Here is a 24,436-nt window from a genome sequence, read left to right on the forward strand (position 1 = left end):
TTTGGTTATTGAGTAGAACTATCAGCAGTTATTGAGTAGAAACAAAGTTTGTGCGGTAATCAACCAGAACCAGAACCAGATTTGAAATATATTGTAACTTCTTGCGTGCAAGATCCCTGTCCAATGAAAGGTTAGTGACCTTTCCATGTCTCTCGTTTCCCTCTCCCCAGACTCGACCCCAAACGTCACCTATTCTTTTTCTCCATAGATGCTGCCTACCTGACCCAATGAGCTACTCCAACATCTACTCCAACATCTACTCCAGCATCTACTCCAGCATCTACTCCAGCTACTCCATTCTATCTTCGGTGTAAACCAGCATCAGCAGGTTCTGCTTACAGGAAAAGGTTAATGGTTTTTCTGGTTGAACTTTGCAAACATGATGACAACGCTTTGATTTCTTTCACTTCTCCATCGAGATCATCTGACCGGCAGTGAAGTCATATGATTGTCTCTCTCTCTCTCTCTCTCTCTCTCTCTCTCTCTCTCTCTCTCTCTCTCCAGGGTAGGAACGGAGAAGGAAACCCCTCGGGAATAAAGAGACTGTGGCTTATAACAAGGTAAGGTGTGAACTGAGAAGGACACGGAGTGCTGGAGTAACTCAGCGGGTCAGGCAGCATCTCTGGAGAGAAGGAATGGGTGACGTTTCGGGTCGAGACCCTTCTTCAGATCCTTCTTAGTCTCATCCTACACATCTCTGGAGAACATGGATAAGTTGCAACGTTTCGGGTAGGGACCGAGACTCTTACGATCTCCAGAGATGCTGCTTGACCCGACGAGTTACTCCAGCACTTTGTGTCCTTTTGTGCAAACCAGCGTCTGCAATAGACAATAGGTGCAGGAAGAGGCCATTCGGCCCTTCGAGCCAGCACCGCCATTCAATGTGATCATGGCTGATCATTCTCAATCAGTACCCCGTTCCTGCCTTCTCCCCATACCCCCTGACTCCGCTATCCTTAAGAGCTCTATCTAGCTCTCTCTTGAATGCATTCAGAGAATTGGCCTCCACTGCCTTCTGAGGCAGAGAATTCCACAGATTCACAACTCTCTGACTGAAAAGGTTTTTCCTCATCTCAGTTCTGAATGACCTACCCCTTATTCTTAAACTGTGGCCCCTTGTTCTGGACTCCCCCAACGTTGGGAACATGTTTCCTGCCTCTAACGTGTCCAACCACTTAATAATCTTAGAGTAATGCTGGAGTAACTCAACAGGTCAGGCAGCATCTCGGGAGAGAAGGAATGGGTGACGTTTCGGGTCAAGACCCTTCTTCAGACTGATGTCAGTGGGGCAGGACAAAGGAAGGATATAGGTGGAGACAGGAAGATAGAGGGAGATCTGGGAAGGAGGAGGGGAAGAGAGGGACAGAGGAACTATCTAAAGTTGGAGAAGTCGATGTTCATACCACTGGGCTGCAAGCTGCCCAGGCGAAATATGAGGCGCTGTTCCTCCAATTTCCGGTGGGCCTCACTATGGCACTGGAGGAGGCCCATGACAGAAAGGTCAGACTGGGAATGGGAGGGGGAGTTGAAGTGCTCGGCCACCGGGAGATCAGGTTGGTTAATATGGACCGAGTGCAGGTGTTCAGCGAAGCGATCGCCGAGCCTGCGCTTGGTTTCGCCGATGTAAATAAGTTGATATCTAGAGCAGCGGATGCAATAGATGAGGTTGGAGGAGGTGCAGGTGAACCTTTGTCTCACCTGGAAAGACTGTTTGGGTCCTTGGATGGAGTTGAGGGGGGAGGTAAAGGGACAGGTGTTGCATCTCGTGCGGTTGCAGTGGAAAGTGCCCAGAGCTGGGGTGGTTTTGGGTAGGAAGGGACGAGTGGACCAGGGAGTTACGGAGGGAACGGTCTCTGCGGAATGCAGAGAGGGGAGGGGATGGGAAGATATGGCCAGTGGTGGGGTCCCGTTGTAGGTGACGGAAATGTTGGTGGATGATTTGTTGGATCCGCTGGCTGGTGGGGTGGAAGGTGAGAACGAGGGGGATTCTGTCCTTGTTGCGAGTGGGGGGAGGGGGAGCAAGAGCGGAGCTGCGGGATGTAGAAGAGACCCTAGTGAGAGCCTCATCTATAATGGAGGAGGGGAAGCCCCTTTTCCTGAAGAACGAGGACATCTCGGAAGCCCTAGTGTGAAACACCTCATCCCGGGCGCAGATGCAGCGTAGACGGAGGAATTGGGAGTAGGGGATAGACTTTTTGCAGGGGACCGGGTGGGAAGAAGTGTAGTCCAGATAGCTGTGCAAATCAGTGGGTTTATAGTAAATGTCCGTCACTAGTCTGTCCCCTGTGATGGAGATGGTGAGGTCCAGAAACGGGAGGGAGATGTCGGAGATAGTCCAGGTATATTTAAGGGCAGGATAGAAATTGGAGGTGAAGTGTATGAAATCAGTGAGTTCTGCATGGGTGCAAGAGGTAGCACCAATGCAGTCGTCGATGTAGCGGAGGTAGAGTTCGGGGATGGGGCCGGTGTACGTCTGGAACAGGGATTGTTCGACGTACCCGACAAAGAGGCAGGCGTAGCTAGGGCCCATGCGAGTGCCCATAGCTACGCCTCTGGTTTGCCGGGACAGTTGTGTTTGTGAATTTTGGGTAGGAGGTAGGAGGTAGAATCGGGCCGTGCGGGGCGGGGGAACTATGAGATTGGAGGCATTGGGGGGTAGATCGCCGGAGATGATGAGGTCAGTGATGGTGCTGCTGATAAAGGTCTGGTGTTTATCGGTGGGGTCATGGTCCAGGGATAGGTAGGAAGAGGTGTCTGATAGTTGTCGTCTGGCCTCGGTCCGGTAGAGGTCAGCACGCCAGACTACCACAGCCCCTCCCTTGTCAGCGGGTTTAATGATTAAGTCCGGGTTGTTGCGGAGTGAGTGGAGGGCTGCACGTTCAGGAGGGGAGAGGTTGGAGTTAGTCAGGGGAGTGGAAAATTTGAGGCGGTTAATTTCACGCCGGCAGTTGGAGATAAAAAGTTCTAGTGAGGGTAGTTGGCCAAACGGGGGGGGGGGGGTCCAAGAGGAGGAGACGGGAGAAGGGGTCATTAGTGGGGGGTCGGGACTCCTTACCGTGGTAAAATGCTCGGAGGCGGAGGCGGCCGAAGAAAAGCTCCACGTCATGGCGGACGCGGAACTCGTTGATGTGGGGGCGGAGGGGAACAAAGGTAAGGCCTCTGCTGAGGACCGACCGTTCGGTGTCTGGAAGGGGGAGGTCAGGGGGGATGGTGAACACCCGGCAATGGTGGGGGTTGGGGTTGGATGGAGGCAGGGGGGCAGGTGGAGGGGGAGGGGATGTATGGTGGGGGGGTGGTGGGTTAGCTGGGCAGAGGGGGGCATAAGGACCTTTGTGCCTGGCTAGAGGGGGAAGGGGGAGACCCAGTGGAACCCCTGCTGTGGTTACCTGTAGTAGGGGGTGGGCAGTAGGACCCAGCAGTGCTGAAGGGCTCTGCCTGGTGGGGGCTGTGGGCCCAGCGCGGTGTCTGTGGGCCCAGCGCGGTGTCTGTGGGCCCAGCGCGGTGTGTGTGGGCCCAGCGCGGTGTGTGTGGGCCCAGCGCGGTGTGTGTGGGCCCAGCGCGGTGTCTGTGGGCCCAGCGCGGTGTCTGTGGGCCCAGCGCGGTGTCTGTGGGCCCAGCGCGGTGTGTGTGGGCCCAGCGCGGTGTGTGTGGGCCCAGCGCGGTGTGTGTGGGCCCAGCGCGGTGTGTGTGGGCCCAGCGCGGTGTGTGTGGGCCCAGCGCGGTGTCTGTGGGCCCAGCGCGGTGTGTGTGGGCCCAGCGCGGTGTGTGTGGGCCCAGCGCGGTGTGTGTGGGCCCAGCGCGGTGTGTGTGGGCCCAGCGCGGTGTGTGTGGGCCCAGCGCGGTGTGTGTGGGCCCAGCGCGGTGTGTGTGGGCCCAGCGCGGTGTGTGTGGGCCCAGCGCGGTGTGTGTGGGCCCAGCGCGGTGTGTGTGGGCCCAGCGCGGTGTGTGTGGGCCCAGCGCGGTGTGTGTGGGCCCAGCTTGGGGTGTATGAGCCCAGCGCGGTGTCTGTGGGCCCAGCGCGGTGTGTGTGGGCCCAGCGCGGTGTGTGTGGGCCCAGCGCGGTGTGTGTGGGCCCAGCGTGGTGTCTGTGGGCCCAGCGCGGTGTGTGTGGGCCCAGCTTGGGGTGTATGAGCCCAGCGCGGTGTGTGTGGGCCCAGCGCGGTGTCTGTGGGCCCAGCGCGGTGTGTGTGGGCCCAGCGCGGTGTGTGTGGGCCCAGCGCGGTGTGTGTGGGCCCAGCGCGGTGTGTGTGGGCCCAGCGCGGTGTGTGTGGGCCCAGCGCGGTGTGTGTGGGCCCAGCGCGGTGTGTGTGGGCCCAGCTTGGGGTGTATGAGCCCAGCGCGGTGTCTGTGGGCCCAGCGCGGTGTGTGTGGGCCCAGCGCGGTGTGTGTGGGCCCAGCGCGGTGTGTGTGGGCCCAGCGTGGTGTCTGTGGGCCCAGCGCGGTGTGTGTGGGCCCAGCTTGGGGTGTATGAGCCCAGCGCGGTGTCTGTGGGCCCAGCGCGGTGTCTGTGGGCCCAGCGCGGTGTGTGTGGGCCCAGCGCGGTGTGTGTGGGCCCAGCGCGGTGTCTGTGGGCCCAGCGCGGTGTGTGTGGGCCCAGCGCGGTGTCTGTGGGCCCAGCGCGGTGTGTGTGGGCCCAGCGCGGTGTCTGTGGGCCCAGCGCGGTGTGTGTGGGCCCAGCGCGGTGTCTGTGGGCCCAGCGCGGTGTGTGTGGGCCCAGCGCGGTGTCTGTGGGCCCAGCGCGGTGTGTGTGGGCCCAGCGCTGTATCTGTGAGCCCAGCGCGGTGTGTGTGGGCCCAGCGCGGTGTCTGTGGGCCCAGCGCGGTGTGTGTGGGCCCAGCGCGGTGTCTGTGAGCCCAGCGCGGTGTCTGTGGGCCCAGCGCGGTGTCTGTGGGCCCAGCGCGGTGTGTGTGGGCCCAGCGCGGTGTGTGTGGGCCCAGCGCGGTGTCTGTGGGCCCAGCTTGGGGTGTGTGGGCCCAGCGCGGTGTCTGTGGGCCCAGCGCGGTGTCTGTGGGCCCAGCGCGGTGTGTGTGGGCCCAGCGTGGTGTCTGTGGGCCGGGTGGAGCTGCAGCCTGTTGTTGGTCCCGGGGGCCGGGTACAGCGACGGCTGTGACCTACTGCTGGGCGGTGGAGCGGCGCGGGTCAGCACAGTCGCTGGGGGAGGCCCGCGGGGACCTGGAGCCCGGGAAAGTGGCGGTCGGCCCGGTCAGCGGATGGCCGGGGAGGGCGTGGGCGGCGGTGAAGGGGTCGGGAAGGACGTGGGCGACAGCGGCGGTGAAGAGGCCTCGGTCGGCAGCGGCAGCCTCAGGTAGGGGTTAATAATCTTAATAATCTTATACGTTTCGATAAGATCCCCTCTCATCCTTCTAAATTCCAGTGTATATAAGCCTAGTCGCTCCAGTCTTTCAACATACGAATGGATGTAAATGTAACAGCAAGAATCTGCACTTGTTGAAAGATCGTCATAGGATCACACAGTGTGGAAACAGGCCCTTCAGCCCAACTTGCCCACAATGACCAACATGTCCCATCCGCACTACTCCCACCTGCCTGCGTTTGGCCCGTGTCCCTCCAAACCTGTCCTATCCATTTACTTGTCTAACTGTTTCTTAAAGGTTGCAATAGTCCCTGCCTCAACTACCTCCTCCGGCAGCTCGTTCCATACACCCACCACCCTTTGTGTGAAAAAGTTACCCCTCATGTTCCTATTAAATCTTTCCCCACCTCACCTTAAACCTATGTCCGCTGGTTTTTGATTCACCTACTCTGGGCAAGAGACTCTGTGCATCTACCAGATCTTGATTTTTTTAGATTTAGATTTAGAGATACAGCGCGGAAACAGGCCCTTCGGCCCACCGAGTGTGTGCCGCCCAGCGATCCCCGCACATTAACACTATCCTACACACACACACTAGGGACAATTTTTACATTTTACCCAGTCAATTAACCTACATACCTGTACATCTTTGGAGTGTGGGAGGAAACCGAAGATCTCGGAGAAAACCCACGCAGGTCACGGGGAGAACGTACAAACTCCATACAGACGGCGCCCGTAGTCAGGATCGAACCTGAGTCTCCGGCGCTGCATTCGCTGTAAGGCAGCAACTCTACCGCTGCACCACCGTGCCATCTATTCCTCTCATGATTTTGTCCACCTCTGTAAGGACGCCCCTCATCCTCCTGCGCTCCAGGGAATAGAGTCCTAGCCTGCTCAATCTCTCCCTATAGCTCAGACCTTCTCGTCCCGGCAACCTTCTCTGAACCCTTTCCAGCTTGACAATGTCTTTCCTGTAACATGGTGCACTGAACTGAACATAATACTCCGAAAAAGAGTCTCGACCTGAAACGTCACCCATTCCTTCTCTGCAGAGATGCTGCCTGTCCTGCTGAGTTACTCCAGCATTTTGTGTCTATCTTCGATTTAAACCAGCATCTGCAGTTCTTTCCTGCACATAATACTCTAAATGTGGCCTCACTATAACATCTTATACAACTGCAACATAACCTCCCAACTTCTATAATGACTACTTGGATAGATCTGAAGAAGGGTCGGCCATCCTTTTTATTCAGAGATGTTGACTGACCCGCTGAGTTACTCCAGCACTTTGTGTCAATTTTCAGTACATACCAGCATCTGCAGTTCCTTCCTGCACATATTGACTACTTATACCGATTGCTTTCTGGCAGATTGTGATTTGATATCTGCTGCGCCTCAGTTCTTCAGGAAAATTAAGAATGAAATTGATTATATTGGAGGATGAGACGAAGGCCAGCGAATGGGCTGCAAAATATATCCGCAATCAGATCATTCAGTTCAATCCTGGGCCAGAGAGATACTTCACCCTGGGCTTGCCCACCGGTAAGTGGATGACGTTTAAGCTGAATGGACTCTGTGCTGACAGGCTACTGAACCATCCCACCACAACCAGAGAGCAGTGCTGAACTACCGTCTACCTCTTTGGTGACCCTCGGACTATCCTCGATCGGACTTTGCTGGCTTTACCTTGCACTAAACCAGGGGTGGCCAAACTTGCTGAATGTAAGAGCCACATACGATAAAGTTCAGAGGTTTGAGAGCCGCAAGACACGAACAAAATTGACACATACGTTTTTATTGTTACACATTTGTTACACATACACATTTTGTTACAAAAATTTTATATAAATTGTAATGACTGAGTGACACATGGCAGATAAGGCACAAAGGTTTACCTCCTTTAACGGTGAATGCAAAATCTTCCTCCCACTCTGGCTTAAAATTTCTGTTTTCATCTTCATATTTTAGTTTCTTACAATTCGATGACGCCCTCTTCCTTCACAAGATTTTCACAGACACTTTAAATAAAACTTGTATCCGAAGTGTACCAACTAGGTCTGCACAGTTCAACGTCTTGTGTTACACTGACGTGAGTGCGGTCGGGCCTAGTCTCATTAAGCCATCTGTGACCACCCTCACCCCCCGGCGCACCCAAATCTTTAACCCCCTTACCCATGACCTCAGTCTTCTGACATTCCCCTGTAACCCTTGCTGACCTGAACTGTCTTTAATCCCTCTGCCCCCCACCATTCCCTCCCCCAGCACTAAAGGACAATGCCTCACTCAGATTTAGCATTAAAATCAGTATTTAAATTCTTAAATATTTTTAGTAACCCTGAACATTAAACTCACGTTTTATTCCAATGGGGTCTCAATTCATACCCGGTAAATAATTATAAAGCTTGACATTTTTTCTTATTTACCTTTTATATTAACTGTGATGAAAAAAGGAGCTCAGCCAACATATTTCCACGAGCCGCATATTAAAGGTCAAAGAGCCGCATGTAGCTCGCGAGCCACGGTTTGGCCACCCCTGCACTAAACGTTATTGCCTTATCATGTATCTATACACTGTAAATGGCTCGACTGTAATCGTGTATTGTCTTTCTGCTGACTATATAGCACGCAACAAAAGCTTTGCACACATGACAGTAAACTGAACTGATAAACTGCTATAGGTTTTCTAATGGGCGGCACAGTGGCGCAGCGATAGAGCTGCTGCCTCAAAGCACCAGAGACCCAGTTTCAATCCTGACCCCAGGTGTTGTCTGTGTGGAGTTTGCACGTTCCCCCTGCGATCAGACTTTGCTAGCTTTACCTTGCACTAAACGTTATAGCCTTATCATGTATCTATACACTGAGAATGATCAGCCATGATCACATTGAATGGCGGTGCTGTCTCGTAAGGGCCGAATGGCCTACTTCTGCACCTATTGTCTATTGACTGCGTAGGTTTTCTGCGTGCTCCGCTTTCCACCCCCCTCCCAAAGACGTGCGGGTTTGTAGGTTAATCGGCTCTCTGTAAATTGCCCCCCTGGTGAGCAGGGAGTGGATGAGAGAGTGGGACAACGTAGAACTGGTGTGAATGGGTTATCAATGGTCGGCACAGACTTGGTGGACCCTCGGGCCAGATTCCGTGCTCTAACGCTAAACAAAAGTAATATTTAATGATTGAGGTTTTGAGTTGAGTGCTCGTGTAAATAGAGATAAAGCACGAAACTCTTGGAAATCAGGAAGACAATAGGTGCATGAGTAAGACATTCGGCCCTTCGAGCCTGTACGCACCGCCATTCACCGTGATCATGGCTGATCATCCACAATCAGTACCCCGTTCCTGCCTTCTCCCCATATCCCCTGACTCTGCTATCCTTAAGAGCTCTATCTAACTCTCTCTTGAAAGCATCCAGAGAATTGGCCTCCACTGCCTTCTGAGGCAGAGAATTCCACAGCTTCACAACTCTTTGAGTGAAAAAGTTTTTCCTCATCTTCGTTCTAAATGGCCTACCCCTTATTCTTAAACTGCGGCCCCTGGAGAAACAGACCCTTCTTCACATTGACCCGCTGAGTTACTTCAGGTCTGAAGAGTAGCCCCAACCTGAAACGTCATCTATCCATGTTCTTCTGAGATGCTGCCAGACCCACTGAGTTAGAAACATAGATACAGAAAAATAGGTGCAGGAGTAGGCCATTCGGCCCTTCAAGCTAGCACCGCCATTCAATATGATCATGGCTGATCATCTCAAATCAGTACCCCGTTCCTGCTTTCTCCCCATACCCCTTGTTTCCTTTAGCCCTAAGAGCTAAATCTAACTCTCTCTTGAACTGATTTCTTTTAATTTATTTTCAGCATTAAAAGCAGAATTTGCATGCTGATGTCTACCTGCCCCATATCTTTGGTTGCACTAAGGATCAGTTTCAGCACCAGCATTAATGTTATTCAATTATAACTGGACGTTCCTTTAGGAAGGAGATTAGGAGGAATTTCTTTAGTCGGAGGGTGGTGAATCTGTGGAATTCTTTGCCACAGACGGCTGTAGAGGACAAGTCAATGACTATTTTCAAGGCAGAGATTGATAGATTTTTGATTAGTACAGATGTCGGAGATTATGGGGAGAAGGCAGGAGAATGGGGTACTGATTGAGAATGGGGTACTGATTGGGAATGGGGTACTGATTGAGAATGGGGTACTGATTGAGAATGGGGTACTGATTGAGAATGGGGTACTGATTGAGAATGGGGTACTGATTGAGAATGGGGTACTGATTGAGAATGGGGTACTGATTGAGAATGGGGTACTGATTGAGAATGGGGTACTGATTGAGAATGGGGTACTGATTGAGAATGGGGTACTGATTGAGAATGGTGTACTGATTGAGAATGGGGTACTGATTGAGAATGGGGTACTGATTGAGAATGGGGTACTGATTGAGAATGGGGTACTGATTGAGAATGGGGTACTGATTGAGAATGGGGTACTGATTGAGAATGGGGTACTGATTGAGAATGGGGTGAGGAGGGAGAGATAGATCAGCCACGATTGAATGGCGGAGTAGACTTGATGGGCCGAATGGCCTAATTCTGCTCCTATCACTTATGACCTATGACCTTATAATATATTCTGAAGAAGGGAGTCGACCCGAAACGTCACCCATTCCTTCTCTCCAGAGATGCTGCCTGTCCCGCTGAGTTACTCCACCTTATTGTGTCTGTCTTCAATGTATTTGTATCTGTGCTATTACATTCACGGGTCTGTTGAGCTGCTGCTAGTAAGAACTTCATTGTTCTGTTGCCGGTATTTGTGACAATGAAACACTTTTGACTCTTGACGTTAATATCTTTCTGCAGGAAGCACTCCATTGGGAAGTTATAAAAAGCTCATTGAATATTACAGAAATGGAGATCTGTCTTTCAAATATGTGAAAACCTTCAACATGGATGAATATGTGGGTGAGCCTGCTGCTACACAACTTGTATGGAACAGGTTGTGTATGAACTGAGTTGTTTGTGACTCTCTGTGGTATCTTGTCCAGATTCAATAGACAATAGACAATAGACAATAGGTGCAGGAGTAGGCCATTCAGCCCTTCGAGCCAGCACCGCCATTCAATGCGATCATGGCTGATCACTCTCAATCAGTACCCCGTTCCTGCCTTCTCCCCATACCCCCTCACTCCGCTATCCTTAAGAGCTCTATCCAGCTCTCTCTTGAAAGCATCCAACGAACTGGCCTCCACTGCCTTCTGAGGCAGAGAATTCCACACCTTCACCACTCTCTGACTGAAAAAGTTCTTCCTCATCTCCGTTCTAAATGGCCTACCCCTTATTCTTAAACTGTGGCCCCTTGTTCTGAACTCCCCCAACATTGGGAACATGTTTCCTGCCTCTAATGTGTCCAATCCCCTAATTATCTTATATGTTTCAATAAGATCCCCCCTCATCCTTCTAAATTCCAGTGTATACAAGCCCAATCGCTCCAGCCTTTCAACATACAACAGTCCCGCCATTCCGGGAATTAACCTAGTGAACCTACGCTGCATGCCCTCCATAGCAAGAATATCCTTCCACAAATTTGGAGACCAAAACTGCACACAGTACTCCAGGTGCGGTCTCACCAGGGCCCGGTACAACTGTAGAAGGACATCTTTGCTCCTATACTCAACTCCTCTTGTTACGAAGGCCAACATTCCATTGGCTTTCTTCACTGCCTGCTGTACCTGCATGCTTCCTTTCAGTGACTGATGCACTAGGACACCCAGATCTCGTTGAACTCCCCCTACTCCTAACTTGACACCATTCAGATAATAATCTGCCTTTCTATTCTTACTTCCAAAGTGAATAACCTCACACTTATCTACATTAAACTGCATCCGCCATGTATCCGCCCACTCACACAACCTGTCCAAGTCACCCTGCAGCCTTATTGCATCTTCCTCACAATTCACACTACCCCCCAGCTTAGTATCATCTGCAAATTTGCTAATGGTACTTTTAATCCCTTCGTCTAAGTCATTAATGTATATCGTAAATAGCTGGGGTCCCAGCACCGAACCTTGCGGTACCCCACTGGTCACTGCCTCCCATTCCGAAAGGGACCCATTTATCCCCACTCTTTGCTTTCTGTCTGTCAACCAATTTTCTATCCATGTCAGTACCCTACCCCCAATACCATGTGCCCTAATTTTGCCCACTAATATCCTGTGTGGAACCTTGTCGAAGGCTTTCTGAAAGTCGAGGTACACCACATCCACTGACTCTCCCCTGTCAATTTTCCTAGTTACATCCTCAAAAAATTCCAGTAGATTTGTCAAGCATGATTTCCCCTTCGTAAATCCACGCTGACTCGGAATGATCCCGTTACTGCTATCCAAATGCTCAGCAATTTCCTCCTGCACTTATTGTCTATTGTCTATTGATCCATTCATTTTAGAAATAGTAGCCCGACGAGGAGAATCAGGCCCTTCAGCATTCGACTTTAGAGAGACAGCGCGGAAATAAGCTCTTTGGCTCACCGAGTCCACGCCGACCAGCGATCACCCTGTATATTAACACCACCCTACACACTAGACAATAGACAATAGGTGCAGGAGGAGGCCATTCGGCCCTTCAAGCCAGCACCGCCATTCAATGTGATCATGGCCGATCATTCTCAATCAGTACCCCGTTCCTGCCTTCTCCCCATACCTCCTGACTCCGCTATCCTTAAGAGCTCTATCTAGCTCTCTCTTGAATGCATTCAGAGAATTGGCCTCCACTGTCTTCTGAGGCAGAGAATTCCGCAGATTTACAACTCTGGGTGAATTTTTTTTTCCTCATCTCCGTTCTAAATGCCCTACCCCTTATTCTTAAAATGTGGCCCCTGGTTCTGGACTCCCCCAACATTGGGAACATGTTTCCTGCCTCTAACGTGTCCAACCCTTTAATAATCTTATACGTTTCGATAAGATCCCTAGGGACAATTTACAATTTTTTACCAAAGCCAATTAACCTACAAACCTTTGGAGTGTGGGAGGAAACTGGAGAACGTACAAACTCCGTACAGACAACGCCCATAGTCAGGATGGAACCCGGGTCTCTGGTGCTGGAAGGCAGCAACTCTTAAGGATAGAGGAGTCAGGGGGTATGGGGGAGAAGGCAGGAACGGGGTACTGATGAGAATGGTCAGCCATGATCACATTGAATGGCGGTGCTGGCTCGAAGGGCCGAATGACCTCCTCCTGCACCCATTGTCTTTTGTCTATTGACTAATCAGCCATTCAATAGGATCATGGCTGACTACGGGTGCTGTCTGTACGGAGTTTGTACGTTCTCCCTTGTGACTGCGTGGGTTTTCTCCGGGTGCTCTGGTTTACTCCCACACTCCAAAGACGTGCAGGTTTGTAGGTTATTTCGCTATGGTAAAAATTGTAAATTGGCCCTAGTGTGTGTAGGATACTGTTGGTGTGCATGGATCGCTGGTCGGTGAGGACACGCGGGACACAAGGTCACATTTCCGCGCTGTATCTCTAAACTAAACTAAACTAAAAGTGTGTGGGGGGGTGGGGGTGGCGAGAAGGAGGTGTGAACGAAGCAATGGTCCGCTGTAACCGAGATCTGCTTTAGAGACGTCTGTTATTGCAAGGGTTTACTGTAGGGGCCAGATGCAGGCAGGTGGGACTAGCGTAGGTGGCACATCGTGGTCAGTATGGGCACGTCGGGCTGAAGGGCCTGTTGCCGTGCTGTGCTGGATAACTGGCGTTGCTATACTTCCCTGGCAGGACTTTCGAGGGGCCATCCGGAAAGCTTTTACTGTTTCATGTGGAACAATTTCTTTAACCATGTGGATATCCTGCCTGAAAATGCCCACATCCTGGACGGGACTGCTCCTGACCTGGAGGCTGAGTGCAAGGCTTTTGAGGAGAAAATCAAGTCGACAGGAGGAATCGAGCTGTTTGTTGGAGGTAATGTGCAGTAAACTACACAACTAATACATGCATCCTGTAGGAAGGAAGCTACCATCAGATGCTGGTTTAAACAGAAGATAGACTCAAAAAGCTCAGCGGGACAGGCAGCCTCTCTGGAGAGAAGGAATGGGTGACGTTTCGGGTCGGGTCTGAAGAACGGTCTCGACCCGAGACATCACCCATTCCTTCCCTTCAGAGATGCTGCCTGTCCCGCTGAGTTACTTACAAAATTCTTAAGTGGTTGGACAGGCTAGATGCAGGAAGATTGTTCCCGATGTTGGGGAAGTCCAGAACAAGGGGTCACAGTTTAAGGATAAGGGGGAAGTCTTTTAGGACCGAGATGAGAAAGTTTTTTTTCACACAGAGAGTGGTGAATCTGTGGAATTCTCTGCCACAGAGGATAGTCGAAGCCAGTTCATTGGCTATATTTAAGAGGGAGTTAGATGTGGCCCTTGTGGCTAAAGGGGTCGGGGGGTATGGAGAGAAGGCAGGTACGGGATACTGAGTTGGATGATCAGCCATGATCATATTGAATGGCGGTGCAGGCTCGAAGGGCCGAATGGCCTACTCCTGCACCTATTTTCTATATCTATTTTTTCTATGTTTTCTATGAGTTATTCCAGCATCTTCGCATGTATCCTGTACATCAATTACTGATAGCTTTATTACTTCATAGAACACAGAATATCACAGTGCAGGAACAGACCCTTTGACCCACAATAGCCACGCAGAACATGATGCTAGGTTAAACTAATCTGTCTGAACTTAATCCATATCCCTCCATTTTAGTTTAGTTTAGAGATACAGCGCGAAAACAGGCCCTTTCGGCGCCGACCAGCGATCCCCGCACATTAACACTACTGTAGACCCACTAGGGACAACTTTTACAATCACCAAGCCAATTAACCTGCAAACCAGTACATCTTTGGTGTGTGGGAGGAAACCGAAGATCTCGGAGAAAACTCACACACGTCACAGGGAGAACGTACAAACTCCGTACAGACAGCACCCGTAGTCGGGATCGAACCCAGGTCTCCGGCGCTGCATTCGCTGTAAGGCAGCAACTCTACCGCTGCGCCACCGTGCCGCCCATTCTCTGCATCTTTCCCGAGGGGCATCTCTTCCACACAGAGGGTGGTAGGTATGTGGAGGAGACAGATTAGGCAGGTACTACAACAACATTTAAAAGACATTTGGACAGGCACATGGATAGGAAAAGTTAAGAGGGATCTGGGCTCCCGATTCTGGCCTCTCTCCACTGGCTCCCTGTACGGTACAGAATCAACTTCAAGCTCCTCCTATTCACATACAAAGCCCTAAACGGGCTTGCCCCCCCCCCCCCCCCCCCCCCCCATATCAAAAATCTTCTAACCCACCACTCTATCTCCAGGTCCCTCAGGTCGGCCGACTTGGGGCTACTCACTATCCCGCAGTCTAGGCTTAAGCTCAGGGGTGACCGCGCTTTTGCGGTTGCAGCTCCTAGACTGTGGAACAGCATCCCTCTCCCCATCAGAACTGCCCCCTCCATCCACTCCTTTAAGTCCAGGCTCAAAACCTATTTCTACTCCCTAGCGTTTGAGGCCCTCTGAGGGGGCGCTGGGAACTGTTTATGTATGTGCTGTTATGTTTGTGTGCCATTTATGTTCGTTTCTTAGTACCTGAACTGATGTACAGCACTTTGGTCAACGTGGGTTGTTTTAAAATGTGCTATACAAATAAAATTGACTTGACTTGACTTGACTTGGGTCAAACGTGGGCAAATGGGACTTGCTTAGAAGGGGCATCTTGGTCAGCATGGACAGGTTGGGCTGTCTCCATGCTGCCTGAGTTTGACTCTATTGAAAGAGGCACTGCAAGGATGTCAAAGTTTTACAATCAAGCACCATAAATCAATTGACAATCACAAGAGAACAAAAAGTTTGTTCCTTTGAAAAGGGAAAATCTACTTTAGCTCCTTAAGATTATCAAAGGCTTTGTTGAATAGACATGGCATGTTTCAATTGATTGGGAAGTGAAAAGAGGCCATAAAGATGAAATAGTGGAGCTAAGTTTTTAGATTTTTAGATTTAGAGATAGTGCAGAAACAGGCCCTTCGGCCCACCGGGTCCGCGCCGCCCAGCGATCCCCGCACATTAACACTATCCTACACCCACTGGGGACAATTTTTACATTTGCCCAGCCAATTAACCTACAAACCTGTACGTCTTTGGAGTGTGGGAGGAAACCGAAGATCTCGGAGAAAACCCACGCAGGTCACAGGGAGAACGTACAAACTCCGTACAGACGGCGCCCGTAGTCAGGATCGAACCTGAGTCTCCGGCGCTGCATTCGCTGTAAGGCAGCAACTCTACCGCTGCGCCACTGTGAGTTGAACACTGCTCCAATCCCCACAGATTGCCTTGGAGTGAACACTACAAGTTGTTTTTGAAGGGTCTCGACCCGAAATGTCACCCATTTCTTCTCTCCGGAGATGCTGCCCGTTTCCGCTGAGTTACTCCAGCTTTTTGTGTCTATCTTCGGTTTAAACCAGCATCTGCAGTTCCTTCCCACACAAGTTGTTTGTTGTTTGGCTGTGTTACAGGTGTTGGTCCAGATGGTCACATTGCTTTCAATGAGCCTGGGTCCAGTCTCGTATCCCGCACACGAGTGAAGACTTTGGCCATGGATACAATATTGGCCAACGCTAGATTCTTTAATGGAGACACCTCTAAAGTTCCTACCATGGCGTTGACTGTTGGAGTAGGCACAATAATGGATGCCAGAGAGGTAAAGAAATGGAAGTTTGGTTTATACTTTGTAGGAAACTCAAGGCAAAGCACATGCGTTTCTTTTGCTTATTGTCACGTGTACTGAGGTACAGTGAAAAACACGTTAGAGGCAGGAAACATGTCCCCAATGTTGAGGGAGTCCAGAACAAGGGGCCACAGTTTTAAGAATAAAGGGTAGGCCATTTAGAACGGAGATGAGGAAAAACTTTTTCAGTCAGAGAGTTGTGAATCTGAGGAATTCTCTGCCTCAGAAGGCAGTGGAGGCCAATTATCTGTATGCATCCAAGAGAGAGCTAGATAGAGCTCTTAAGGATAGCGGAGTCAGGGGTATGGGGAGAAGGCAGGAACGGGGTACTGATTGAGAATGATCAGCCATGATCACATTGAATGGCGGTGCTGGCTCGAAGGGCCGAATGGCCTCCTCCTGCACCTATTGTCTATTGTCTATTGTTTAGCTTGATTGACTGATACCACGTGCAAATTGGGCCTTTGTCCCACCGAATCCACGATGACCATTGATTATCCGTTTACACTAGCTCTATGCTACCCATTTCCACTGCCAATTAGGGAATGGTCTCCCGAAACGCCACCTATCCATGTTCTCCAGAGATGCTGCCTGACCCGCTGAGTTACTCCAGCACTCTAGCCCTGCTCTTATTAATGTTCTTTTTCAACATCTGTCTTCCTATCTTTTGACTTCCTCCTGCACTTCCAAGGAGAAGCAAACTTAGAGTGCAATGGAGAACAATAGGAATAAAAGAAGACCCAGCCTGGGGAGACCGCCGTGGGGGAGGGAGGGGAAACGGAGGGGGGAGAACAAAGGAGGACCCGGCTCCAGCGTGGTGGGACTGCGGGGGGGGGGGAAGGAGGAGGGAAGTGGGAGGGGAGGGGGACAGAAGGGGGGACAGAGGGGGAGAACAGAGGAGTGCCTGCCCCCAGCGTGGTGGGACTGTTGGGGGGGGGGGGGGGGAAGGAGGAGGGAAGGGGGAGGGGAGGGGGGACAGAGGGGGGAGAACAAAGGAGGACCCGGCTCCAGCGTGGTGGGACTGTGGGGGGTGGGGGGGGGGGGGGGGAAGGAGGAGGGAAGGGGGAGGGGAGGGGGGACAGAGGATGGAGAACAAAGGAGGACCCGGCTCCAGCGTGGTGGGACTGTGGGGGGGGGGGGGGGGGGAGGAGGAGGGAAGGGGGAGGGGAGGGGGGACAGAGGGGGAGAATAGAGGAGTGCCTGGCCCCAGCGTGGTGGGACTGGGGGGGGGGGGGGGGGGGGGGTGGAAGGAGGAGGGAAGGGGGAGGGGAGGGGGGACAGAGGGGGAGAACAAAGGAGTGCCTGGCCCCAGCGTGGGGGACCGCGACGGGGTTGGGGGGGGGGAGGTGAGGAGGAGTGAAGGGGGAGGGGTGGGGTGTGGGGGGGAACAAAGAAGGACCCGACACCAGCTAGAGGGGGGGGGGGGGGGGGAGGGGTGGTGGGGGGGAAGGGAGGAGGAGTGAAGGGGGAGGGGAGGGGTGTGGGGGGGAAGGGAGGAGGAGTGAAGGGGAGGGGAGGGGTGTGGGGGGGAACAAAGAAGGACCCGACACCAGCTAGGGGGGGGACCGTGGGGGAGGGGGGGGGGGGGAGGAGGATTGAAGGGGGAGGGGAGGGGGGAGGGGGGTGGGGGGGAACAAAGGAGGACCCAACCCCAGCTAAGGGGGGGGAGGGGTTGTGGGGGGGAGGGGAGGAGGAGTGAAGGGGTGGGGGGGGGGGGGGGAACAAAGGAGGGGACCCGGCATGGGATGTTTTGTAACTTTGTTGGTGCCCTTTACGTGGCGACTATTTGCATACCTGCTCACAAAGAATTCCATTCCATTCCATCCTTTTATCTTTGCAGGTGTTGATCCTTATCACAGGAGCCCACAAGTCCTTGGCTCTGCACAAAGCGATAGAAGTCGGCGTGAACCACATGTGCACCATCTCCAGCCTGCAGCAACACCCCAGGACACTGTTTGTTTGTGATGAAGACGCTACTTTGGAACTCCGTGTGAAAACTGTCCGCTACTTTAAAGGTAGTTAATTCTCACAACAGTTCTTAGGCCAAAATATAATCAATTACAATAGACAATAGACAATAGGTGCAGGAGGAGGCCATTCGGCCCTTCGAGCCAGCACCGCCATTCAATATGATCATGGCTGATCATTCTCAATCAGTACCCCGTTCCTGCCTTCTCCCCATACCCCCTGACTCCGCTATCCTTAAGAGCTCTATCCAGCTCTCTCTTGAATGCATTCCGAGAATTGGCCTCCACTGCCTTCTGAGGCAGAGAATTCCACAGATTCACAACTCTCTGACTGAAAAAGTTCTTCCTCATATCCGTTCTAAATGGCCTACCCCTTATTCTTAAACTGTGGCCCCTGGTTCTGGACTCCCCCAACATTGGGAACATCTTTCCTGCCTCTAACGTGTCCAACCCCTTAATAATTCCACAGATAAATAATGTATTGTCATGAGTACTGAGGTTCAGCGAAAAGCTTTTTTGTTGTTGCAGCGTGCTATGCAGTCAGCGGAAAGACGATACATGATTACAATCCAGCCGTTCACAGTGTACAGATACAGGTTAAAGGGAATAACGTGCAAGATAGTGGCCAATAAAGTCCTAACAAAGAAAGGCCGATGTGAAGAAAGGAACTGCAGACGCTGGTTTAAACCGAAGAAAGGCACAAAATGCTGGAGTAACTCAGCGGGACAGGCAGCATCTCTGGAGAGAAGGAATAGGTGACGTTTCGGGTCGAGACCCTTCTTCAGTCTGGGGGTCAGGGGAAAGGGAAACGAGAGAAATAAACAATGATGCAGAGAGATATAGTACAATGAATGAAAGATATGCAGAATGGTAACATTGTTAGCTGTATGTTGGGTGAGAACGAGAAGCTGGTGCGACTTGGGTGGGGGAGGGATGGAGAGAGAGGGAATGCCGGGATTACTTGAAGTGAGAGAAATCAATATTTGAAAGTGATGGTCCCAAATGAGGTTGAATGAGGACGGTTCAGTTGCCTGATAACAGCTGGGAACAGCCCCTGAATCTGGAGGTGTGCGTTATGAAACTTCTGTACCTCTTGCCCGATGGGAGAGGGGAGAAGGGGGAGTGACCGGGGGTGAGACTGGCCCTTGGTTTGGCCTTGCTGAGGTAACGTGAAGTGTAGATGGAGTCGATGGAGGGGAGGTTGGTTTGTGTGATGGTCTGGGCTGCTGGCCTTGCTGAGGTAACGTGAAGTGTAGATGGAGTCGATGAGGTTGGTCTGGGCGATGGTCTGGGCAATGGTCAACAACTCTCAGCAATTTCTCGCGGCCTTGGATGGAGCTGTTCCCAAACCACGCTGTGATGCAGCACGATTAAATGCTTTCTACGTCGCGTGTGCGGAGGTTGGTGAGAGTTGTTGGGGACATGTCGAACCTCCTAAGCCTTCTAAGGAAGTAACCTTTGCTGATTGATTACCAGAGGCCAGGCCATGTGATGTGAGGGCGTTGTCTTCATCAGTTACATATTGGCGCTGATTTCCTTTTGAAACGGCTTTGAATGTTTCTAAAATAACCTATATTCCATGCCATCTTGGACCAATCAGTCTTACATGGATGGTATGTGCTCAGAGATTTTGCAAGTAGATCGAGATAAGTGCAAACATCCTGACTATAGATAGACACAAAATGCTGGAGTAACTCAGCGGGACAGGCAGCATCTCTGGAGAGAGGAAATGGGTGATGTTTCGGGTCCAGACCCTTCTACAGACTCTTCTGACTATGGGCGTTGTCTGTGTAGAGTTTGTACGTTTTCTGGGGCGGCGCGGTGGCGCAGCGGTAGTGTTGCTGCCTCACAGCACCAGAGGCCCGGGTTCGATCCTGACTATGGGTGCTGCCTGTGAGGACTTTTTACGTTCTCCCCGTGACCTACGTGGGTTTTCTCCGCTTTCCTCTCACACTCCAAAGACGTGCAGGTTTGTAGGTTAATTGGCTTCTATAAGTTGTCCCTAATATGCAGGATAGGACATGTGTGTGGGGGGGCGTGCATTCAGTGGGCCTGTTTCCGCCCTGTATCTCTAAGGTCTATAGATGAAAGGCCAGTTTCCCCTTGTTATTGCACTGTTTCCAACTGTATAACCCTGTGTCTCTCAAACTAAAATTAGAACGAAATAAACTGAAAGTAAAACAGCCTTCTGTCTATGCCCTCTTCGGTGGTTGCAGTCAGGGGTCTGGCAAATGCTGTTGGACTGGTCTGGGAGAGAGGCTATGGTCTACTTTGTAAAGAACTGCAGATGCTGGTTTATACCAAAGATAGACACAAAGTGCTGGAGTAACTCACGGGTTCGGCAGCGTCTCTGGAGAGAAAGGATGGGTGACGTGACGGGTCGGGACCCTTCTTCAGACTGAAAGCAGAGGGTGGAAGGGTCCTGACCCGAAACGTCATCCATCCTTGTTCTCCAGGGATGCTGGCTGACCTGCTGAGTTACTCCAGCACTCTGTGTCTATCTGTGGTGCAGTGTGCAGTTGGTATTCAAGAGAGAGCTGGATAGAGCTATTAAGGATAGCGGAGTCAGGGGTTACGGGGAGAAGGCAGGAACGGGGTACTGATTGAGAATGATCAGCCATGATCACATTAAATGGCGGTGCTGGCTCGAAGGGCTGAATAGCCTCCTCCTGCACCTATTGTCTATTGTCTATTGTCCTCTGCAGCCACTCTGCTGTAGTTTGGCTGGGAATGAATATGTAGGAGGTACCAACTAAACAACTTGATTTGCCCTGGAAGGAAAAGTATCAGGAATATCTCACGCTGCCTCGGCAAGGCCAGCAGCACAATCAAGGACCAGTCGCACCCTGGCCACCCCCTCTTCCTCCCCTCTCCCATCGGGAAAAAAAGGTACAGAAGTGTGAAATCGCACACCTCCAGATTCAGGGACAGTTTCTTCCCGGCTGTTATCAGGCAACTGAACCATCCTACCACAACCAGAGAGCAGTGGTGAACTACTGCCCACCTCGGGCTATCTTTGATCGGACTTTACTGGCTTTACCTTGCACTGAACGTTATTCCCTTACCATGTGTCTGTACGCTGTAAATGGCTCGATCGTGATCGTGCATTGTCTTTCCGCTGACTGGTTAGCACGCGACAAAAAGCTTTTCACTGTACCTCGGTACACGTGACAATAAACTAACCTGACCCGAAACTGAAAGGAAAGTACAGCCCTCCCACGCTGCTCTGATATCCGAGCCAGGTCTCTCCCACACCGTTGGCAAGCAGGAATAAGATGAAGCATTCTGTTTACTCTGCTTGCAGCTGCTGTGTACTGATATGTCATGTAATGTGCCAAACCTGTACATTTGCTTGAGATTCTTTCAAGATTTCATTCCCTCTTGTTTCCGCGGTTTAGTTCTGTTTTCGCCTATCAACATGTTTCATATGAAGAAAGACTGGACAGACTCGGCTTGTACTCGCTGGAATTTAGAAGATTGAGGGGGGATCTTATAGAAACTTACAAAATTCTTAAGGGGTTGGACAGGCTGGATGCAGGAAGATTGTTCCCGATGTTGGGGAAGTCCAGAACAAGGGGTCACAGTTTAAGGATAAGGGGGAAGTCTTTTAGGACCGAGATGAGAGAGTTTTTTTTCACACAGAGAGTGGTGAATCTGTGGAATTCTCTGCCACAGAAGTTAGTTGAGGACAGTTCATTGGCTATATTTAAGAGGGAGTTAGATGTGGCCCTTGTGGCTAAAGGGATCAGGGGGTATGGAGAGAAGGCAGGTACGGGATACTGAGTTGGATGATCAGCCATGATCATATTGAATGGCGGTGCGTACAGGCTCGAAGGGCCGAATGGCCTACTCCTGCACCTATTTTCTATGTTTCTATGTTTCTCTTGCTTTCCTCGGGTCGGGAATTTATTTGGTTCATCTGAATTGTCAGTGGCCATTGCCATGAAATTGCAACGCTTTTTAGTTTTAGTTGAGCGCGGAAACAGGCCCTTCGGCCCACCGCGTCCGTGCCGACCAGCGATCCCCGCACATTAGCACGACCCTACACACACTAGGGACAATTTACACTTACACCCAGCCAATTAACCTGCAAATCTGTACGTCTTTGGAGTGTGGGAGGAAACCGGAGATCTCGGAGAAAACCCACGCAGATCTCGGGGAGAACGTACAAACTCCGTACAGACGGCACCCGTAGTCGGGATCGAACCCGGGTCTCCGGCGCTGCAAGGGCTGTAAGGCAGCAACTCTACCGCTGCGCCACCGTGCCACCCCTTATATTTAGATAAATTAGATAATAGACATATTAGATAACAATACATATATGTATATAAATATATATATATATGTATAGTCACAAAATGCTGGAGTAACTCAGCAGGTCAGGCAGCATCTTCAGACTGAAGAAGGGTCTCGACCCGAAACGTCACCCATTCCTTCTCTCCTGAGATGCTGCCTGACCCGCTGAGTTACTCCAGCATTTTGTGAATAAATACCTTCGATTTGTACCAGCATCTGCAGTTATTTTCTTATACTTATATATATATATATATATATATAGTTATCTAAATAGTTAAATGTTGCTACAGTGCTGCACTCGATTTTGTTTCTGTATCTTTCTCAGGTCTGTCGCAAGTTCACAATAAACTGGTGGAGCCGTTGTATAGTATGAAAAAACCAGATGCCAATAAGCACTTTGAATGAAGACCATGGAACTGCAGCTCCTTCCAGGGTTCTTTGTTCTTCCGCAGGAGTCATATCATATCATATCATATCATATATATACAGCCGGAAACAGGCTTTTTCGGCCCTCCAAGTCCGTGCCGCCCAGCGATCCCCGTACATTAACACTATCCTACACCCACTAGGGACAATTTTTACATTTATCCAGCCAATTAACCTACATACCTGTACGTCTTTGGTATATGTGCTGCCTAGCAAGATCAATAACATCCTTTCGTAACGCAACTCTTTCTTTCCTGTATTGCTCTGTTCGTAAAACCCAGTTCAATGATGGGATTTGGAAGACAAAATAATATCGCTGAAGGACGTCTGGTATATCAGGCTGCGGGTCTTTAGGTTGGTGACTTGTTTTTTCCATTGGACCATAAGACAGAGGAGCAGAATTAAGCCGCTCAGCCCTTCATGCCTGCTCTGCCATGGCTGATCTGCTTTTCCCTCTCAACCCCGTTCACCTGCCTTCTCCCTGTAATCATTGACCAAGAACCTATCAATCCCCACATTAAAAATACCCAATGACTTGGTCGCCACAGCCATTTGTGGCAGTGAATCCCACAGATTCACCACCCTCTGACTAAAGAAATGACTCCTCATCTTACTTCATCGAGTACAGGTCCAGAGCTATCAAACGCTCCTCCTACATTAACCCAATCGTTTCTTGTAAACCTCCTCTGGATCCTCTCCAATTCCAGAACACCCTTCCTCAGATGTGGGGCTCAAAACTGCGCAGAATATTCCAAATGTGGCCTGACCAGCACCTTATAAAGCCTCAGCGTTACAACCTTGCTGTTATATTCTGGTCCTTAATAAGGGAATGTATCTCGGTCTGTTTACTGATCGAGACATGGGACCTGTTCATTTGAACGCTGGTGATCCGACCGATACGTTTTTCACGAAAGGACAAAACGATGACCATTGTGATCCTTCCCGTTAAAATTTAAAACTTATGAGGCGCATTATGATAGATTGCAGTTTGAAGATGTTAAGAATTCATTTTAAACCAGTTGTAAAGTTTTGAAAAGCTATTATTTCTGCAATTTAAATGTGGGAAACTGTTTACTAAATAGGACAAAGCCTTTACAATCACAGCTTTTTATTAAAGAAAACCACAAAAAAAAATCAGGCGTCTTTATTGCAAAATGACCTTGCACTGAAGTCATGGTGACAAACTCCACACTCTGCTGCTTAGTATCATTGTCTCTTTTACATTACATTGAGCCCCCTTCAGGGTGGCACGGTGGCACGGCGGTAGAATTGCTGCCCCACAGCGCCGGAGACCCGGGTTTCATCTTGACTACAGGTTGAATGAATTGAATTGCTTTTTATTGTCATTCAAAAATAAATTTGAACGAAATTGTCGTTACCATGCAGTCACAAACAATAAAGGGCACAAGACACACAAACACACAAGTTTAACACAGACAACCATCACAGTGATTCCTCCAGACACACCCTCACTGTGATGGAAGGCAAAGAAAAGTCTTATCTCCTCCGTTCCTCTCCCGCGGTCAGGCAGTCACACTGCTGCCTCGAGGCTCCCGACTCTCGAAGCCCCCGCCGGGCGATGGAAGGTCGCAGGCCGAGCCGAGCAGGGAGATGAAGGTCCTGCGAACGGGTCGATCGAGCCTCGCGATTTGGGGCGGTCGAAGCTGCTAGGGCTGGAGCTCCCGAAAGCCGGTCGCCAG

At 50.9% G+C, this 24,436-nt stretch overlaps 1 protein-coding gene across 2 annotated transcripts; it reads left to right on the forward strand.

The window, feature by feature from the left end:
- Window positions 1-502: 502 nt before the first annotated feature.
- Window positions 503-23,852, forward strand: LOC144599804 (glucosamine-6-phosphate deaminase 1-like). Of its 2 annotated transcripts, XM_078411044.1 has the most exons (7): window positions 503-560; window positions 6,685-6,856; window positions 10,160-10,261; window positions 13,069-13,251; window positions 15,836-16,020; window positions 17,888-18,062; window positions 22,636-23,852. In XM_078411044.1, exons 2-7 carry the CDS (start codon window positions 6,733-6,735, stop codon window positions 22,713-22,715), a joined length of 849 nt encoding a protein of 282 aa, XP_078267170.1. In that variant the 5' UTR covers window positions 503-560; window positions 6,685-6,732; the 3' UTR covers window positions 22,716-23,852. The 2 variants fall into 2 exon arrangements, with proteins under 2 accessions (XP_078267170.1, XP_078267171.1); XM_078411045.1 differs by lacking the exon at window positions 6,685-6,856 and having other exon boundaries at window positions 507-560.
- The last annotated feature ends 584 nt before the right edge of the window (window positions 23,853-24,436 follow it).

This window comes from Rhinoraja longicauda, chromosome 14, assembly GCF_053455715.1.
Source record: "Rhinoraja longicauda isolate Sanriku21f chromosome 14, sRhiLon1.1, whole genome shotgun sequence".
NCBI classification, from domain to species: domain Eukaryota; kingdom Metazoa; phylum Chordata; class Chondrichthyes; order Rajiformes; family Arhynchobatidae; genus Rhinoraja; species Rhinoraja longicauda.